The sequence below is a fragment of the Mustela nivalis genome (genome assembly GCF_964662115.1).
Source record: "Mustela nivalis genome assembly, chromosome: 11".
NCBI lineage: Eukaryota > Metazoa > Chordata > Mammalia > Carnivora > Mustelidae > Mustela > Mustela nivalis.
The window spans coordinates 82606716-82623916 of record NC_139030.1 but is presented as its reverse complement, the minus strand read 5'-3'; the positions used below and the strand labels follow the sequence as shown (position 1 = coordinate 82623916).

At 46.1% G+C, this 17201-nt stretch overlaps 1 protein-coding gene across 4 annotated transcripts in view; it reads left to right on the top strand.

The window, feature by feature from the left end:
* Positions 1 to 15921, top strand: part of SGPP2 (sphingosine-1-phosphate phosphatase 2) — a 109396-nt gene extending 93475 nt beyond the window's left edge. For all 4 annotated transcript variants that reach the window (XM_082690422.1, XM_082690425.1, XM_082690424.1 and 1 more), the window contains one exon: positions 12586 to 15921. In XM_082690422.1, the coding sequence (XP_082546548.1) occupies positions 12586 to 13137 (552 nt within the window). In that variant the 3' untranslated portion in view covers positions 13138 to 15921. The remainder of the gene's footprint in view (positions 1 to 12585) is intronic.
* Positions 15922 to 17201: the final 1280 nt, after the last annotated feature.

Below are 17201 nucleotides of genomic sequence, written 5' to 3'. Positions count from 1 at the left end.
ACAGGCAGGCAAAGAGGCAGGCAGAGAGGGGGGGGGAAGCAGGCTCCCGGCTGAGCAGAGATCCCAATGTGGGGCTGATCCCAGGACCCGGAGACCATGACCTGAGCCGAAGGCAGAGGCTTAACACACTGAGCCACCCAGGTGCTTCTGATGTGGCTTTCAGAGCAAGTACCTATGTCTGACTAGGAGTATAAATGTAGGAGTAAAATTGCTCAGTCATCAGGTAGGCTCAGCTTTAGGATATACCGTTGTGTCTTCTGAAGAATTAAGGCCAATTTTCACTCCTATTGGTGGTCTATGAGATGTCCAGTTCTCGGCATCTCTCCCCACCCTCCCGATGTCAGCCATTTACATTGTAGTCATGCCCTTGGGTGTGTGATGGTAGTTCATTGTGCTTTTATTTTGATTTCTCTGATGAATAATAATTCAGCCCCTTTTTCATGTGATTATTGGATATTTATATAGCCTCCTTTGTTGGGTGCCTTTTATCTTTGACTTTCTTTTCTTTCTTTTTTTTTTTTTTTTTTTTTTTTGCTGGGTTGCTTGTCTCTGTTGGTGAGTCACTGGTCAGATATATGTACAGTATTGAAATTTCTTTTCCCATCCTGTGGCTTGCCTTTTGGCTCTATTGGTGGTATCTTTAGGTAAAGAGATATTTTTAATTTTAACATAGCCCAATGATCAAATTTTACTTATGTTTACAATTTTTTTGTGTCGGTGTTTAAGATACTTTGGCCTACCACACTGTCTTGAAGATATTCTCTTGTGTTTGAGAAGATTTATTATTTGGCTTTTCTTATTTAGATGGGGAGTCTACTTGGAATCGATTTTTGATTCATCTGTATTCCATGGAAATACCCAGTATGCGCAGCACCATTGATAAAGATTGCCCTTTTTCCATTTACTGAAGCATCAGTTTTGTTATAAATCAAATGACTGTTGACACTCTCTATGTCTGTACACTCCACTCTCTTGTGTTTGTCTTCATCCCAATGCCATCTCTCTCTTTTCTGTACCTTTGTATAAGTCTTGATGTGAGGTGGTAAAAGCCCACCAACTTCAGTCAAGTATTGTAACTCTCCTGGTTTTGATCCTCTGTGGGCTTATTAGAAAGTCTTCACAGTTCTTTTAGTGGTTACCCAAGAGATTACAACACACATCCTTGATTTATGGGAGTCAAATGCAAATTAGTACCTCCCCACTCGCTGGGAGGAGTGAGTCATTAAATGAAATTCAATTCTACGTAGATTTAAAGCCCACAAGAACTTAATTTTACTGTTTCATAGTGAACATGTATTTAGGTTTGTCTGTGTATTTATCCTTTCTGTTCTTCATTCCTTCCTACAGTTCTCTTTGTCCATGTGGCATCTCATTCTTTCTGCCTCCATTAGTCTATTTAGTGTTTGTTCCAGCATGGTTATGCTGATAATGAATTCCTCTCAGTTTTTGTTTCTTTTGGAAAAGGCTTTGTTTCACTTTTGTTTTTTTCTTTGGAGGATATTTTTGCTAGGTATAGAATTATTTGTGTCCTCTCCTTCAGTGTCCCTGTACTGGATTCTTGCCATTTCCATGTGCCCACAATATGGACTAAGTTGGTATAACTGGCTTGGTCAGATAACAGTGAGTTTTCAGATCTCATATCTGCCAAGCAAGGAGGACTATTTTTAGAGCTATGGATAACCCATCAGTATAGGCTTTTTGGAGGGCATTTTGCAGAATATATGGATGTCTAAAGTGTACATTCTTCATCTTCTGGGCTTCTAGCCCAATTCTAGGAGTTTTCTCTAAAGCATATAATCGCACAAGTGTAAAAGTGAAAACGATAGCAAACATTTATAAGGTGCTTATGACCTACTGGGCACCATTCTCAATGTTTTGCATGCATTGACTTCCTCACAGGACAGTTGACTACTTTATAGCAACCCTACTAGGGAAGTGCTATTGTTACCCCAGGCTTACAGAGGAAGCAGAGAGAGGTTGAGTAACCTGACCAAGGTTCTGTAGTTGGTAAGAGATTGGACGGAGATTGAAAATCAAGTAGTCTTACTTCAGAATTCATGCTTTTAATTACCATTCTGTACTACCCCTCCAGGATGTTATTAATGCATTTAAAAGCAAACAATGAGAATATACTAAATGTCCATCGATCAGATCTAGTTAAGTAACATATAGTGTTTCCACAGAGTGGAGTGTTCTATAGCCATTGGAGTAATGCTTTAATGAGTCATGCTTTCATGATTACATTCTTGTAATCATGGAAAGATGTGTATGACATATTGTCAATGAAAGAAAGCTTTGGAACTCCATGGAACAGCTTACAGAGTATGGCTCCATTAGTTGTGAAATCATGTGTGTCAGGGGGTGGTTATGGACAGAGGCCTCTGCCATGCACTTGTAATACTGTTTTTGACAAAAACTGTAAAGCTATTTTTGTTTAATGCACAGAGACTGCATTTTACTCTCCCTCTATCCTCCTATATTTCTTGGTGTATAGTAGCCAGTTGAAAATAAAAGCACATGATTGCTCTTGAATGGATGCATAATAAATATTTGAGCTCTGTTATTATTTATATGAGGATTTCCTAGAAGGGAGGTTTGAGACCTTACTGTCATGAACAATAACTTCTTTGACTGGGTACTTGCATTTCTTAGTATTCCCCTGCACTGTCTGGTTTCGGGGTTTTTTTGTGTTTTTTCTTCAAGGAGCAACACTTAGTATGGATTTTGGCAATGAAACAGATACGTGAGTTTCAAAGAGCTTACATCTCTTATCCGTTTATTGTTTGAGAATCAATCAAATTGTCAAATCATTGATTAGCAAAATTCCTCTTAGTTGCTGTAGTCCTACCTCCCAAATCTGATTGACAAAGGGAAGCTACTTCTCAACAGAGCTACTGAACACCCAACCCTTCTCTGTAGTGCTGTTTCAAAATGAGAAGCTCACCTTGAAGAGTTGAGTTGAGCTGGACGACGTTGCCTGCAGAGAGCCACAGCAGTGTTTCTCTAGCCAGAAAGGGCAAAAGGGGTGTTTATCCAATACAGCCATAAAACTGCCCAAGAATTGGTCTTATGACCCAAGTCTGTCCTGCTGCTGATCTGACAGACCCAACTGGGCCACAGCAGACAGATAGAGAGGAGTCAAGGAGCTGCCTTGCACCCTGTCCTCTGAAAACCAGCATAAGCTCCAGAATTTAATTTTGATCTCAAAACACCACTGGGGTCCGTGTTTAAGGTATGTCTGTGGTGGGAATGTTCCTTAAAACATGCTCACATGGGAAAGGAAGTAAATACTTCACGTATCATATTTTTTAATGCACTCAAGTGTTCCTGTAAGTGCAGCAATTGATTTGATTCTTTAAATAAAAAAAAAAAAAAGGATGGAAACCTCCATAAAATTATTTCATGTGCGTAGATTGTTTTCTGTACCATACCCCGAGCTGTCCCTGCACTTGTGAAAACAAAGGGTCGCCCATATACCAGTCTTGTGCCTCATTGTATCCTGGCTCTCACTTCTCATAAAGTGACATGGCTTTGCCTCCTTCTCACTTAGTGAGAAGTGACGAGGAAGTGGAAATCCTGTAGTTGGGATCGTCCAGCCTCATCAAGGACACTGCGGGGCTGTATTTGACATCACTAGGAGAGTCTGCAAAGCAAGACTCGTGTTTTTCCAGGCTCCTAATCTCCAGTGATGCAAGGGCCACAGGCTATGCCTAGAACTTCTGTGTTTGCACAGGGAGTCAGGACTCGAGAATTCAAGCCAGTGTTTTCTAAGGTCAGTGACAAAGGATTGGGACACATTTTCTTTCCCTCCAATTGTGAGGACCCCTGTTACTAGGCCAACAAAGAATTCTCAGATCTCTCTCTCGTACGCCTTTATACACAAGAGTTTCTACATCAGAGGATCACCTTAGGACTTTCAAAAGCTCTACTCTCACTTTCAAGTATGGTACTCCTATAATCCAGAAGTTTTAGTCTTTTGTGTGTGTTTCAAAGAAGCCCTCCAGCAGCCCTGACCTGCGATATTCACTGAGAAAAGCCCACGTTGGCCTCAGGGGTTGAGCAAGGTGAGGCTGGGCCCTGACCAGTGGCCTCAGCATCCCCCGGAGCTGGTTAGAAATGCAGACTCTCGGGCCCCACCCGGACCCACTGAATCAGAAATGCCTTTTAGGAAGCCTCACAGCAGATTCTAATGCAGGATACAATTTGAAAAGCACCATAACAGCCTCTATATGATATCCTAGCAAATATGGGGACAATGCCCATTAAATTTCAACCTGCATGGGCCTGTTCAATTATATTACATCGAACATGACTTTCTTCTGTTCTCTTGTTGCTCAGAGGCCCCTCTGCCCACCCAGATTGGAGAAAAATCGCTTAAATGTTTGACAGTGCCTTTTGTGTCTTCTAGCAGATTGCCCTTCCCTATGCTTGTCATTCTAACAGGCTGCTTAGCAGTTGTCAAAAATGATGTTATAACCTGTCTCGAAGCTTGCTTGATCTCCTATCATAATCCCAGTGACCTGCCAAGCCTTGTGATTCATTATAGTTAGAGCTGTGCATATTAATGCGAATTATGGGTGGGGGAGTTTTGTCTGCTCTGTGAAGATCTGCTGTTTGGACTTGTTAGATTCTGTGAAGCCTAGACAAGCAAGTGATTGTTTCCTAAATCACATGGCATGCGGACTGAAGTTCAGAGATACATACCTAAGTATCTATTTAGCTAATGTTAGTATTTTAAGAAGCATGCAATAGTATCTTATTACATCATCACATTAGGAAACACGGAACCAGCCTTTTTTACTTGTTTACTTAAGAGATAGACGAAGTAAAATGAGGTAAGTAAGAGTGGTGGTCGGTATAGGGAATGTACATATTCAATCATCCAAGATAATTAATCAAATGAATAAACATGGAAATAACTATTTACTTGCCTGGGTATCATCTTAAATGGTATAATCCTAACTCTTGCCCAAACAAAAAAAAGTGTCAAAGATTTTATTCAACCGATTAGTTAATGAAGGAAACTACAAGATATATGGCATGAAATATTTATAGATAATTTAATAAAGAAATATTACTTTGAGACTGCTGGGTTATATACAAAATTGGTTACTGTCCTGTAGCACAACAAACTGTCAACTTTGAGGTTATCCTTTCCACTGGACAGAAATTATATGCATCTCTGACAAACAAACATCTAGCAACGAGCCGGTCCCATCATGAAGTCTGAGACCTCTATCCAATCAGTAGTAAACAGTGAACAGAGTACCAGCCCTTCTGTAACCCTTGGGTGACCGTTTCCGGCATATGACATTGAAAGGAGGGTTTTGGTTTTTTGGTTTTTTTGGTTTTTTGTTTTTGCCTCATGCCCAAGTTTTATGTCATTTCTCTTAACACGCCTACAGAAAACCATTTTCTTAAAAAAAAAAAAATATTTAACATAATTTCTAATGAGGGTTTAAATGTGTTCATTTAGAAAGTGAGCATTTATTTTAAAATTGCAGAAGGTGAAAGGTGGCTTGCTTTCTTCTATCTCACATAGTTACTCCCGAGCTTGGTGAGTTTTCAAAAGGTCCTTTTCAGAGCTTTCTCTTTATGGTCATAGATTTCCATGCCTCGTGACCCTTAGTCCTAGATTTGTGCTTGGCTGTCAGGTGGCTCAGGAGACAGTCGTGGCAAGGCGGGGGGAATCAGCGACAGAGCTCCCCCTCAAAGAGCCATGACTATCAGGAGAGTCGACCGCTTATGTTCACACCATGTGGCGAGGTCAATCTTCCTGCTTTTGCTTGGTCCCTGTGAACGCTGGTGTGTTTCAATGGGAAATTAATATTTTTTGAACTTATGCATTCGCTCTTTCTCCCCTATACATATGCTAATCACATAACATGTAGGTTTCTCTCCATAATCATTCATATTCATATTCATGAACAGTGTTGCCTCTCTCTTGCCATTTGGCTTCTGCTGAATCTCATCTGCATTATTCTCAGAAATTGAACTAACTGTGAGCCAGCATGGAAATGAGGACGTATTCAGTGTGTTAACTAGGAAATGCTGATCGATAACTAAACGTTATTTTCTAGAATGATTGTAGGAGTTTGGGTTTTTTTTCCCCCGGTTTGTTGTAACGTCGGAGTCTGCCCGCACTGAGGGCATTCACTGTGCCTACAAAGAAGCGGTCTTGGCTTTTCCTCCGCTCCTGGCTGCAGCCTGCTTGGTGAAGGCAGCCAAGGGCAGAGGGCCCTTCACATTCTCAGCGGGGGACCTGGCTGAGGGGAAGATGGCAGAATCCCAGAGTAGAGTTCTCGGCATAAATAGTTCCGAGATCTGAATGCATTCTTTCCTAACAATCGAATGAATGGGTTTCTTCTCCCCGCTTCTTTCTAGTTAGCTAACCTTGTGTTGTTCTGCTCAGTAGCATTCTTCAGTGAAGATGTTTGGAGATGGAATGTGAGTTTGCGGCAGGAAGCTGCCGTTGGGATTGCGCTGTAGGGTCAGAATTCATAAACGCTGGCCATTCGCAGAGTGGGGGCCTATGCCTTGAAATATCTGGAGGTGCTGACCCGGAGGAGCGTTTCTGTTTGGCTAAGAATAAAAACACAATTTTATGTGTTTCTATAAGCACTGGCTGGAGTTTGTCCTGGTGCTTTGGGCTAGCTTGATTAGCATTCTTTTCCTGAATGCTCCAGATTGCCAATCTTTATTTTTGTTTTCTGTAATGAGACAAAATAAATCTTGAGCTTTTATCTAAGTACTAAGTTTTATAACTGAAAATGGGAATAGGTACAAAAGTTGTCCTTCTGCCTTCTAACTTGGAAAATGTTAGTCTCGTGTAATGACTTTTTGCAAATAATTGAAAAGGTTTTGTTCAAACCCAGGATGGTAAATGAAACTAAAGGTTCATTATATTTCAAACAATGTGCTCGACAGGGAAGCCCTGACTACGGATCTCACAGGCCTTATTTTAAACATAGTTACATCCTGGAGGAATGGGAATGCAGACGGTCATATCGTGCTTGGGGTGCTTCCTTTCTTAGCATCATGTGAACATTTTTAAGCACCAGTTAATTATTTCTGTCTTCATCTATTTCAAAACAGTCTGATTTTAACATCCTGATTTCTTCACCTGGATTATATTTTTATTATAATAAAATACTAGGTGTTGACCAGAAAATTTATACAATACTACAAAGCATAGAGAAGACAATCATCATCTGTAATATGCCAACAGAAAAAAACTGCTTTTAACATTTTAGTTGATTTCCTTCTGATATTTTACCCATGCATGCAAGTATGTATTTCTATAAAACTACGAGCATCCTTTATGCAAAGTATGTATTCTGCTTGATATTATCTCACTTTGGGTTACTTTGAAACCATAAAAAATAAGGCTCCAGAAATGTATCCTCTCAAATATTCATGCTATATTATTACATATTATTTATTTATTGCATATTATTACATATTTTATCTTATTATAGTATGCTTGATTTTATATCTTTCTAGATTATTTTTCTTATTTTGATGCATGCCCCATTCCTTGTGCTATTTTTGCTTGATTGTGTTCCTGAATTGTTCTGTCGTGGAGCACTGTTACTTTTTGGACTAATTGGTACGAATTGAACTAACCCAATGAGAGTCATTCCTCTACACAAATCTTTGTGAACAGCTTTATTATTTTCTTTGATTTTTTTTTTTTAGAACAGACTCCTAGGAGTGGAATAATTGGATCAAGGTGGTGAATATTTTGTACACTTCACAGTCCAATTATAGTCTGTGAAAAATGTTTTAAACCTTTTTTTTTTTTTTTCGAAGTAAGGAATATCTCTTCTGCCATTTTTGTCATGTCTTTCCTTACCGTGTGTTAGTCCCATTCCCTTTCCCCGATCTCCTGTGCCGCCCACATCTCCCCATAAACCGCACATGCCTTTCCCTCTCTTCTCTCGGCCCTGCCTGTCCCATCCACCTGCTCAGGACAGCATTGTGCCAGGGCTGGCTGCTGGCTCCCCACCTCTGCCCTGTGCCCTCTGCCCTGACTTCTGCCCACAGCCCATCCTCGCCTTCCCCGAGCCCTGGGAACTGTTTTCCCTCTGACCCCGTGTACTGTGCCGGACGGTAGAGGTTCCAAAGAAATCCCCTCTTTGTTTAGAATGTGCTCACATCAGAACAGCAGATGCAATTTTGAGATAGCAAGTTTTGTCAGTCCCTGTAGTTTGAGTAGCTTGAGAATAGTATAAAAAGTTGTTCTTGAATTTTCAAACATTAGAGACCTTGGGACCATTTTATTACTAGACCATTAGAGCCCCAAATGGGAAAGCTCATTTGAGATGATTCAAGTATTTTTCTTAAAAAAAAAAAAAACTAAAGGTCTTTATTACAATATCACCTTTTATGGCAGAAAATCCAACCATGTGGCTGGAAGGAAAAAAACTCCACGCCAGCAGCCATATTGGCAAAGATTATTTTTGCTGAAAATGCTAGGGCTGTGGACCAAAAGTGTCTAGTCTCCTGATGCACTGAAGAGGAACAGAATTAGCTTATGAAGAATATTCCAACCAGATGTCTGGGAATTGGTAACTGCAGTGGCAAAAAAGACAGAAGGAAGGAAGAGAGGCAAATTTTCTTTTATGTATCAAAACAGTGAGTATTACCAATTAGGGATATTCAGGATAAGAGAAAGGCATTAAATTCTCCTAATCACTATCAACTGGGAATCTGCTATGTGTTGGGTTCTGTTGTAGAAGTGAGGACAATGCCAAGGTGCAAGAGAATGCACCTTTGTTGAAGAGTCTTGTAATCAACTCAGGGGAAAGCATGTGGACGCAGGACCGCAGCAAAGGCAAGAGAAGGGAAGAGCTTTCTGAGTGACGTTGAGCAAGGCCCTCGGCATTCAGTTCAGGGAGAGGTTATTTCCAGCTGCGGCAATGCACAAGGATATTTTGGAAAGGAAATAGCTTTTGAGCCAAGCCTTAGATGCACTGATAGGATCTTGATAGAGATGGTTAAAGTGTATAGGACATAAAAGGAATGCAAACCTGGGGTGACTGAATTGTACCGGGCATGTTTGGGGAAAGCAAGCAGCTCTATCCGAGTGAAGTGGAAAAGTTCAAATGGGAAAGCAGTGAGTGAAAGCCCTAGAATGATAGATTAATCAAACCCATATCTTGCTGGACTCTCTCGATCTGTGAGCTGGTATTTCTCAGGGTTTTTATCTGGGCTCGCTGCCTCAGTGTTAGGGCAGGTGTTCAGTGCAGACCCCTGGGCCCACTTCAGTCCCCTGAAATCTGCATTTTTAAAAAAGATTCTATTTATTTATTTGACAGATCACAAGTAGGCAGAGAGAGGCGGGGGGGGGGGGGAGCAGGCTCCCTGCTGAGCAGAGCACCGGATATCAGGACCCTGGGATTGGGACCTGAGCAGAAGGCAGAGACTTAACCCACTGAGTCACCCAGGTACCCCTGAAATCTGCATTTTAGTAATCCTTCTGGGTGACTGCAAAGCATGGAAAAATCGGAAAACATTTGCTATTGAAACAGCCTTCAGGACAGTCCGTGAAGGTTTGGGTGAGGGAGAGTGGCAGGCAGGAGAGGGCATGAAGGGTCAAGCTCTGGATGGCGACAGCAGAGCAGGGATTCCACTGAAGGAGGAGTCTCTGGAATGTAGTTGGGTGGGGGGAGTTGTGGGCTACGAGAGGAGGGAGGAGGGGGTACAGCCAGCAGGGCTCTGAGCTTCCGTGGCCTGGGGCAGTGGGGCACCCCAGTAGCAATATGGATCATGCGAATTTCCCCGAACACCTACAGGATCACTCCACGCCTCACCCCCTGTCCCTGCCCGGGCAAAACTGCATTTTGTCCCCACCCCTAACTGAAATGCCCCCCACGAAGTATTTCTGGAGTACTGGCAGGTACTCCTGAACGGGTCTGAGCCCCCTCGTGCCTCCTTGCTGTCAGCAGGGTGGTGTCGGGACGGCTTGGCTGCAATCCTTGCTTCCTGGCCGGTCCATGAGCTCCGGCACCATGGGCTTGCCCACTGCCTTCGGGGCTCAGCAGCTCCCTGATCCTGGCGGTGACTGCCCCACAGGGGGTCCAGGAGAGGCGTGTGTTACTCTGAGTACCGTGGCCCTGCCCTGTCAGCCCCCTTCCCTGCTGGCCTGCCTGTCACCAGCTTCTCCGCCCCCGCCCCTTCAGGTCCAGGAGGTCCGTGCCCGAGACAGATCCAGGGGCCGTTGTGAACCATGTCCTGCCAAGGGGTATCCTCCAGTGCTCACGTGGGGTGCTGGGGCCTGGAGGTGTGAGCACGGATGGATTCTGCCCTTTGAAGAGTCCTTGGCCAGAGCGGTCCCAAAACAGCCTTCTTCAGGTCTGAGTTTTATAAATTGAGACAAAAGGACTCTTTTGTCCTGACTTCTTCAGAGCTCAGATGGGACATCAGTGGGGCTGCCAGGAGACCCTCTGAGTGGTAGAATCTTCTCTCCCCACTAACAGTAAAGGCTTGTTTGGGGTGTTGAGTTCAATGAATTCATTGTACCTGGGTCTCCTCCTTCCCTCAAAACATGTGTCCTTTAGACCTCAGCAAGTGACATTTTGGCGGGTGGTTTCTCTCCCCCTCCCCCCGTTCACAGGTATACCAAGGCCCCTGTGGGGGACACAGCTGGGCTCACCTGGGATTCCCCACTTCATATGGGAATCCAAGGCAGATCCTGTTGGTAGAGGGGAGACTGAATTATTTCACTTAAAATTTTTAAAGGAGGCAATGTGTTTGCATAATGACAAAGGTCCAGATGCACACGGGGGCATCCTGTGAAGAGTCTCCTTGCCCACTGTGTCCTCTGCCAGTCAAATGAACTTTTGGCGTATCCAAGAAAGAATGTATCTCTATATTCTCCCGTCCTTTAAAAAATGGAAATGGTAGCATCCACACACACTGCAACATGCTTTTAAAAATCCCACATCAGAGGGGCTCCTGGGGGTCCCAGTTGACTGAGCTTATGACTCTTGGTTTCAGCTCAGGTTGCAATCTCGGGGTCGTGAGATGGAGCCCCACGTCAGCTCTGTGCTCGGTGTGGAGTTCGCTTGAGAGGCTCTCCCTCCCCCTCTGCCCCTCCCTCACATGCTCATGTGCGCGCTATCTCTCTCTTGCTCTTTCTCTCAAATAAATAAACAAGTCCTTTAAAAAATCCTATGTCCCGAATGAAACCTCCTCATCCATGTCACAGTGACAGAACATATTGCCCTGCGTGACCGATGATACCATGGTGAGATCTAACTGGTCCCTTTCAGGGGAACGTGCCATTTTTCTCGTCCCTGGTTAGCACGGACATTGCCACATTGCCACTTATAAATACACACCTCATTTGGATGCGGGCAGGTATATCTCCACGGTCAAGTCCCAGAGAGAGATTGTAGGTCAGAGGTTCAATCAAAATTTCCTCCTCGTGAGGGTTGTGCCATTTTGCATTCATACAATTGCGTGAACAAGAGTCCCCTTTCCCTTCTACTGCTTCATCCACAGAATGTTTTCAGGCTTCTGGGTTTGTCACAGCCTGCAGGCGAGAGGTGCAGTCCCGGCACACTGCGGGGCGGCGGAGGAGGGGTACACGGGGAGCCTGTAAGCGTCCAGGTCTCTGCTTGACACACAGCAGCAGACACCCAACAGTGGCATTTAGTAACAGCAAAAAAAAAAAAAAAAAAGTCCACCAGCTTTTAAATTTTTTTTAAGATTTTTATTTATTTATTTGAAAGATTGAGACAGAAAGAGCGACAGAGAGCACAAGCCAGGAGAGAGGAGAAGCAGACTCCCCACCGAGCAGGGAGCCCGATGCCGGTGCCGGGCTCCATCCCAAGACCTTGGGATTGTGGCGTGAGCCGAAGGCTGCCGCTTAAGGAACTGAGTCACTCAGGCGCCCCTAAAGATGTTTAAATAGGCATTTAAGAAAAGAAAGGAGGGATAGAGTGGGGCAGGGCACAGGGGGAGGAGAAAGGGAGGAATGGAAGGAAGAAGACCGCAATCTAAAATGTCCTAAAGAAGGATTAGTGAAGACAAGCCTGGTACAGCCATTCACTGAAACGGCCTGCGTGCTGTTTGAAATTTCGTCTCTGAAAATGGCGCCAGCGCAGGTGGCGCTCTGGCAGTACCCCATCCAGAACGTCTTCCCAAACCACCCCCAATACATGTACCTTAGAAGGGACGGCAGCCGCTGGTGGCATGCACACGGCGCCCCCAGCAGCTAACCCCCCCCCCCACCGCCAGCCCGCACCCCTGGCCTGCCAAGGAAGGGTGAAACCACCCCTGCAAAGATTGTGACAACCCTGCGACCCAAAGTTAAATGATAGAAGATGGAGGAAAAATGGGATTAGAGCTGCGTGTTATGAAAACATCTGTCCACAGGACAAGGAAACTGGGAAATACACACCGTGAACACCACAGGTGTTCTTCCCATTCTCAAATCTTTGCAGCTTTATACTTTTCAAAGCAACGCCCAGTAAAGCAATGCCAAAATTGTACTTCCGACGTCAAAGCGGCCGCACTTGACTCGCGGGTATGCCGGACCACGGGGGCTTACGTTCTTCTTTCCTCTCCTTCCCACAGGATGTGCTGGGTGGCATCCTGGTCACTGCGGTCCTCATCGTCCTCACCTACCCCGCCTGGACCCTTATCGACCGCCTGGACTCGGCCAGCCCCCTCTTCCCCGTGTGTGTCATCGTGGTGCCCTTCTTCCTGTGTTACAACTACCCCGTGTCTGACTGCTACAGCCCCACCAGAGCGGACACCACTACCATTCTGGCCGCAGGGGCGGGGGTGACTCTCGGGTTCTGGATCAATCACTTCTTCCAGCTCGCGTCCGCGCCCACCGAGGCTCTCCCTGTCGTTCAGAACATCCCGCCACTCACCGCCAACATGCTGGTCTTGGGACTGACCAAATTTGCCGTGGGGATCGTGTTGATCCTTCTAGTGCGTCAGCTGGTACAAAACCTCTCCCTGCAGGTGCTGTACTCCTGCTTCAAGGTGGTCACCAGGAACAAGGAGGCCAGGCGGAGACTAGAGATCGAAGTGCCTTATAAGTTCGTCACCTACACGTCTGTGGGACTCTGTGCTACGACCTTTGTGCCCATGCTGCACAGGTTTTTGGGACTGCTCTGAACCGCAAAGAGTTGGAAGGGAGTCCCCTGGACCAGGGAGCCCAAACAGGAAAGGGGTAGGTGGGCAAGTTTTGACAATACCTTTTTCTTTAAAAAAAAAAAAAGAACTCCTAAGTCACATGTCCGTTTTGCTGATAGCTGAGATCAATGTTGCTGCCGTGTGAAAGGAAGTACTGTGTCCTAGGACCATCAGTCTGTAAGCATCTGGCCGCAGGGGAAGCCAGGCTAACCCCGCAGTCTGTTGTTGGAGGGCCTCCCGCCCTGTTCCACGGACTTCAGGCGTAGTCGTGGGCCGGCAGGAACTGCGGCCTGGTTTGGGTGATCCAGAAGAGACAGGCATGATCTGAGAGGCTGGAGGTCAGTGTTTCTCTTCCGTTATGACCTTGCCTGGCACAGAGCCTCATGTCCAAACTTGGAACTAGGGTCTGGAGAAAGGGTGGCGTCGTGTAGAACTGCCTTCCTTGGACAGGAGGACATTTTTGTTATGACTCAACTGTGCCCACGCGGGTGGCAAGAGCATTGTGGCCCACACCATGGGGTGGTAAGAGACGGGAGCACCCGTGGGAGATGGTGGGCAGGAGCCTGTTTCCCTCCGGAGTCCCGCTTTCTGGGGGCATCCGCATGTCTGTGTCCGTGCGTTGTGCAGAACTCCGGGTCGTGTTTCCCCACTCTTCTGATCCAAGAAACCCACTAGCTGCCTGCACCTCTGAACATCGGGGTTCCCAGGGTGTCCTGCTCTCCCCTGCTTCACCGTGACCTGGGGCGTATTTGGGTGTTTCATGCTTCCCTACAAACTGGGGAGGCGCTATCATCTGCCTGTAAGAGTGGCCCCATACAGCCCGTGAACTGAGCTCCCTGGGCCCGGACAAGGAGGGAAGTGGCCTCCGGGACCTTGCTCCTGCATTTCTGTTACTTTTTGTAAACCGATTTTCCGATTTTTTCACCTACTAAATAGAATCGGGGGCTCCCTTTCCATCTTCCCACCACCTATCTTGCGGCAGTGTTCATTAATGCAATTAATGTAATTAATGCAAGAGCGGGGTCAGCCTCTCTCGGGAAGACAAGCTGACCAAACACAACACAGCCTTTCAGCCTGCGTGTGTCCTCACGGGGCGTAGGCAGGCCGTGTTAGGGGAGCACGCCCTCTGGGGGCACATCTTCAGCTCTGAAGGACCAGGAGCACGCATCGACGGCCCTCTGAAAAGTTAGCAGAAAGGTGTGGTTAGGAAGTCTCTTCTGCAGTGTGGTACCTGGGCCACTGAAACCAGGGACTCGAATCCCAGCAGCTGGTTTCTGGGCACTTACTTCGGGGTTGGGCTCTTCCCTCTGCCTCCAGTGTGAAAACCGAAAACCCCATTGGTCCTGATTTCAAACACGGCCCCTGAGCTTTCTGTCGAGGTCCCCTTTGCTATTTGGCTCAGTGCTCCAGTCTACCGAGAACAATGTTGAGGAAACCATTCTGCTTTTCCCTCGAATCCTTCTGACATTTTTCATGGTTAGAGGAGGCAGGAATCAAAAGGACATTTATTTGACTGTTCTTACAGCAAACTCTGCCTAGTATTTGTGGCACCAGGATGGAGCATGGTGGGGGTGGGGGGCAACGTACAGGCATCCCTGCCCTGGGCCAGCCCCCGCCATCCATGCCGCGGACGAGGCATGTTCCTGCATCATTTTTAGTTGCTTTTTCTGAAGCTAATTAGCAAAAGGATCAGGGTTTTCCACTTACATCTTTTGAGAGGAGGAGCCGTAATTGTCACAGCAGTGGGTGTTGGCAATTCACTCAATTGTGTGTGTGTGTGTGTGTGTGTGTGATTTTTAATGCTGTCCTTTTAAGTCCCAACAATAGGACAGCAATCAGCTGTGATAATATATTTAAGGCTGTATTTACACGATTGGATGGAGGATGATTAGCTTTGGATCTTAAAGAACGTGGTTGTTCAGTCTTTTAAAGTATCTCGTTTTGCAACTGGAAAATTAAAAGAGTGTATATCAGTGAAGACCATTTTAGTTTTTGAGCTCCACTGCTCTGCAGGAACGGACTGGAAAAGTCACTACCTGCTTCCCACTCTTGCTCACTGGCCCTCCTCTGGCACTTGTTATACCCTCCCAGGCCTGAGGTCTCTCTCACACACCCGACCCCTGTCCCTTCAAAGAGCAGGCCTACTGGCTCCTTGGAGACATTTGGATTTTCTCTCTGGGGAGAGACTGCCCCCTGCTGGCATAGCCTCAGTCGTGGTCCAGAGCCCCTCTCCTGCCGGAGACTTGGAGATTAAGACTTAAAAGTCAAACTCACCATGATGTATCCAAGATAAACTTAGGACCTGGGGTCTGGCCAACCCTGCATTTGGAACCCTCAAAGCCCTCAAGACGACTGGCACCTCCAGGAGCTCAGCAGAACATGCCCTCGTCCTTACGGGCAGGCCCTCCCGGCCCCCTCCCACTCTGGGCCAGGCCCTCCTGCAACGTCCTTAGCACCAGCTGTCTTACTGGTTTTGCTCAGGCCTGCACCACAACAGAATATGCAGAAGGAAACACAGACGGGACCCTGAACTAAAAACCTTTAAATGACTGTGGCCGAAGTCACTCTACAACATGCCTGAAGGTCGCACTGTAACCTGGGATTTTTCTCCCCCAAGTAGGCATCTCCTGCTTCCCGGGTGTAATCAAAGCATGTGGTGTTTTGGGGCCATATGCTCCTGGTTTCTATTTTGGAAGCTTTCAGCTGTCTTGCTTATGTACTGTATGTAAATCTATTCTTTTTAAAATAAAATCATTTTGTGTTTGATTATGACTTCTTATTAAATGTTTCGAAGGCCAATGTTGGGCTTCCTTGGATTTTTCCCCTGGACTTTTCAGGGTTTTCAGGTTTCAGTGGACCTGAGTTTCAGGGTTCAGTGGACCTGAGTTGAGAAGAAGTGGCAAAAAGAAACGTCAGGCTATCTAATTTTATGTTGCTGTCCTAATACAATCGCGTGCAGGTGTTGGGGAGTCTCATGGCCACCATCGATGTGAACAGGAAGAGGAATGAGCACCTCCCATAACTCCTTGATGCTAAAAAGAATCGGCTTACCTTAGTGTCGTCAGAGATAAACGTTACTGTGTGTTGAAAAGTTAATATTACGGTGTTGCTAGTTAAGGGTAACTTAAAGGTTTTCATGAATGAGTCCACTGCTGAGCCAGATGAACATGACCCGATTTCATATTCACACGGTTACAATGATATATTCTGTCTTTAAGCATCCCAGATTTGCTACTTAAAATGGTACAGAGAGCTGACCCTCATTGGCAAGGTCAGGGCCAGGAGCCTATTTGTATTTTTAATACCTGCTCTGCTGGGTACCATGGACATGGGACGTTGGATGGGACCTGATCTGCCCTGTGTAGTTCTCCCAGGAGAGAGGGGACTGTGGCTCAGGGAAAGGAGAAGAGGGGAGGAAGGCGAGATTAATTCCTGCCCGGGGCCCGCAGCAGCTCAAGGAAGGCTCCGGGGAGAGGCAGTATGTGAGCCAGGCTTACGGAGCAGATGGGGTGTGCACAGGGACGTGATGAGAAGTAGATAGGAGAGGATCCTCTATGGCAAGGGGCAGCTTGCCAGAGACACTTCCCCCAAACACCTGCAGCTCTTAGAAGGAGAATCCAAACCGAACCCAGGGGCTGGTGACTGTATGTGGTGCTGGAACAAGGGATGAGCCAGGGGCTTGACCCTGCGGAACCCAATCACAAGAACAGGAAGGAAGGGTGAGACAGCCCCTTAGTCCGTTTTATGTCCCCGTGGTACCATTCCAGAAGAGGTGACACCCAGAGGTGATTTCCTAGTCTCCTCCACCATTTCTTATTCCAATATTAAACAGTCGGCAGTGGGCACCTTCCCCTTCCGCCATCTTGGACCTGGCCCCTCAGGCTTAGCTTCATTCCCGGGGCCTCTTGTTCGGCATTCAGCAGAGGTGACAGCTGCTAGGAACTCCATCCCTGTCCTTGGCCCCATTCCCCCTCTTCTCTTGGTTCAGTTCCCCAAACTTCTCCTGTGGAACTTGATTTAAACGTATTTGACCTTGATCCTGGCTC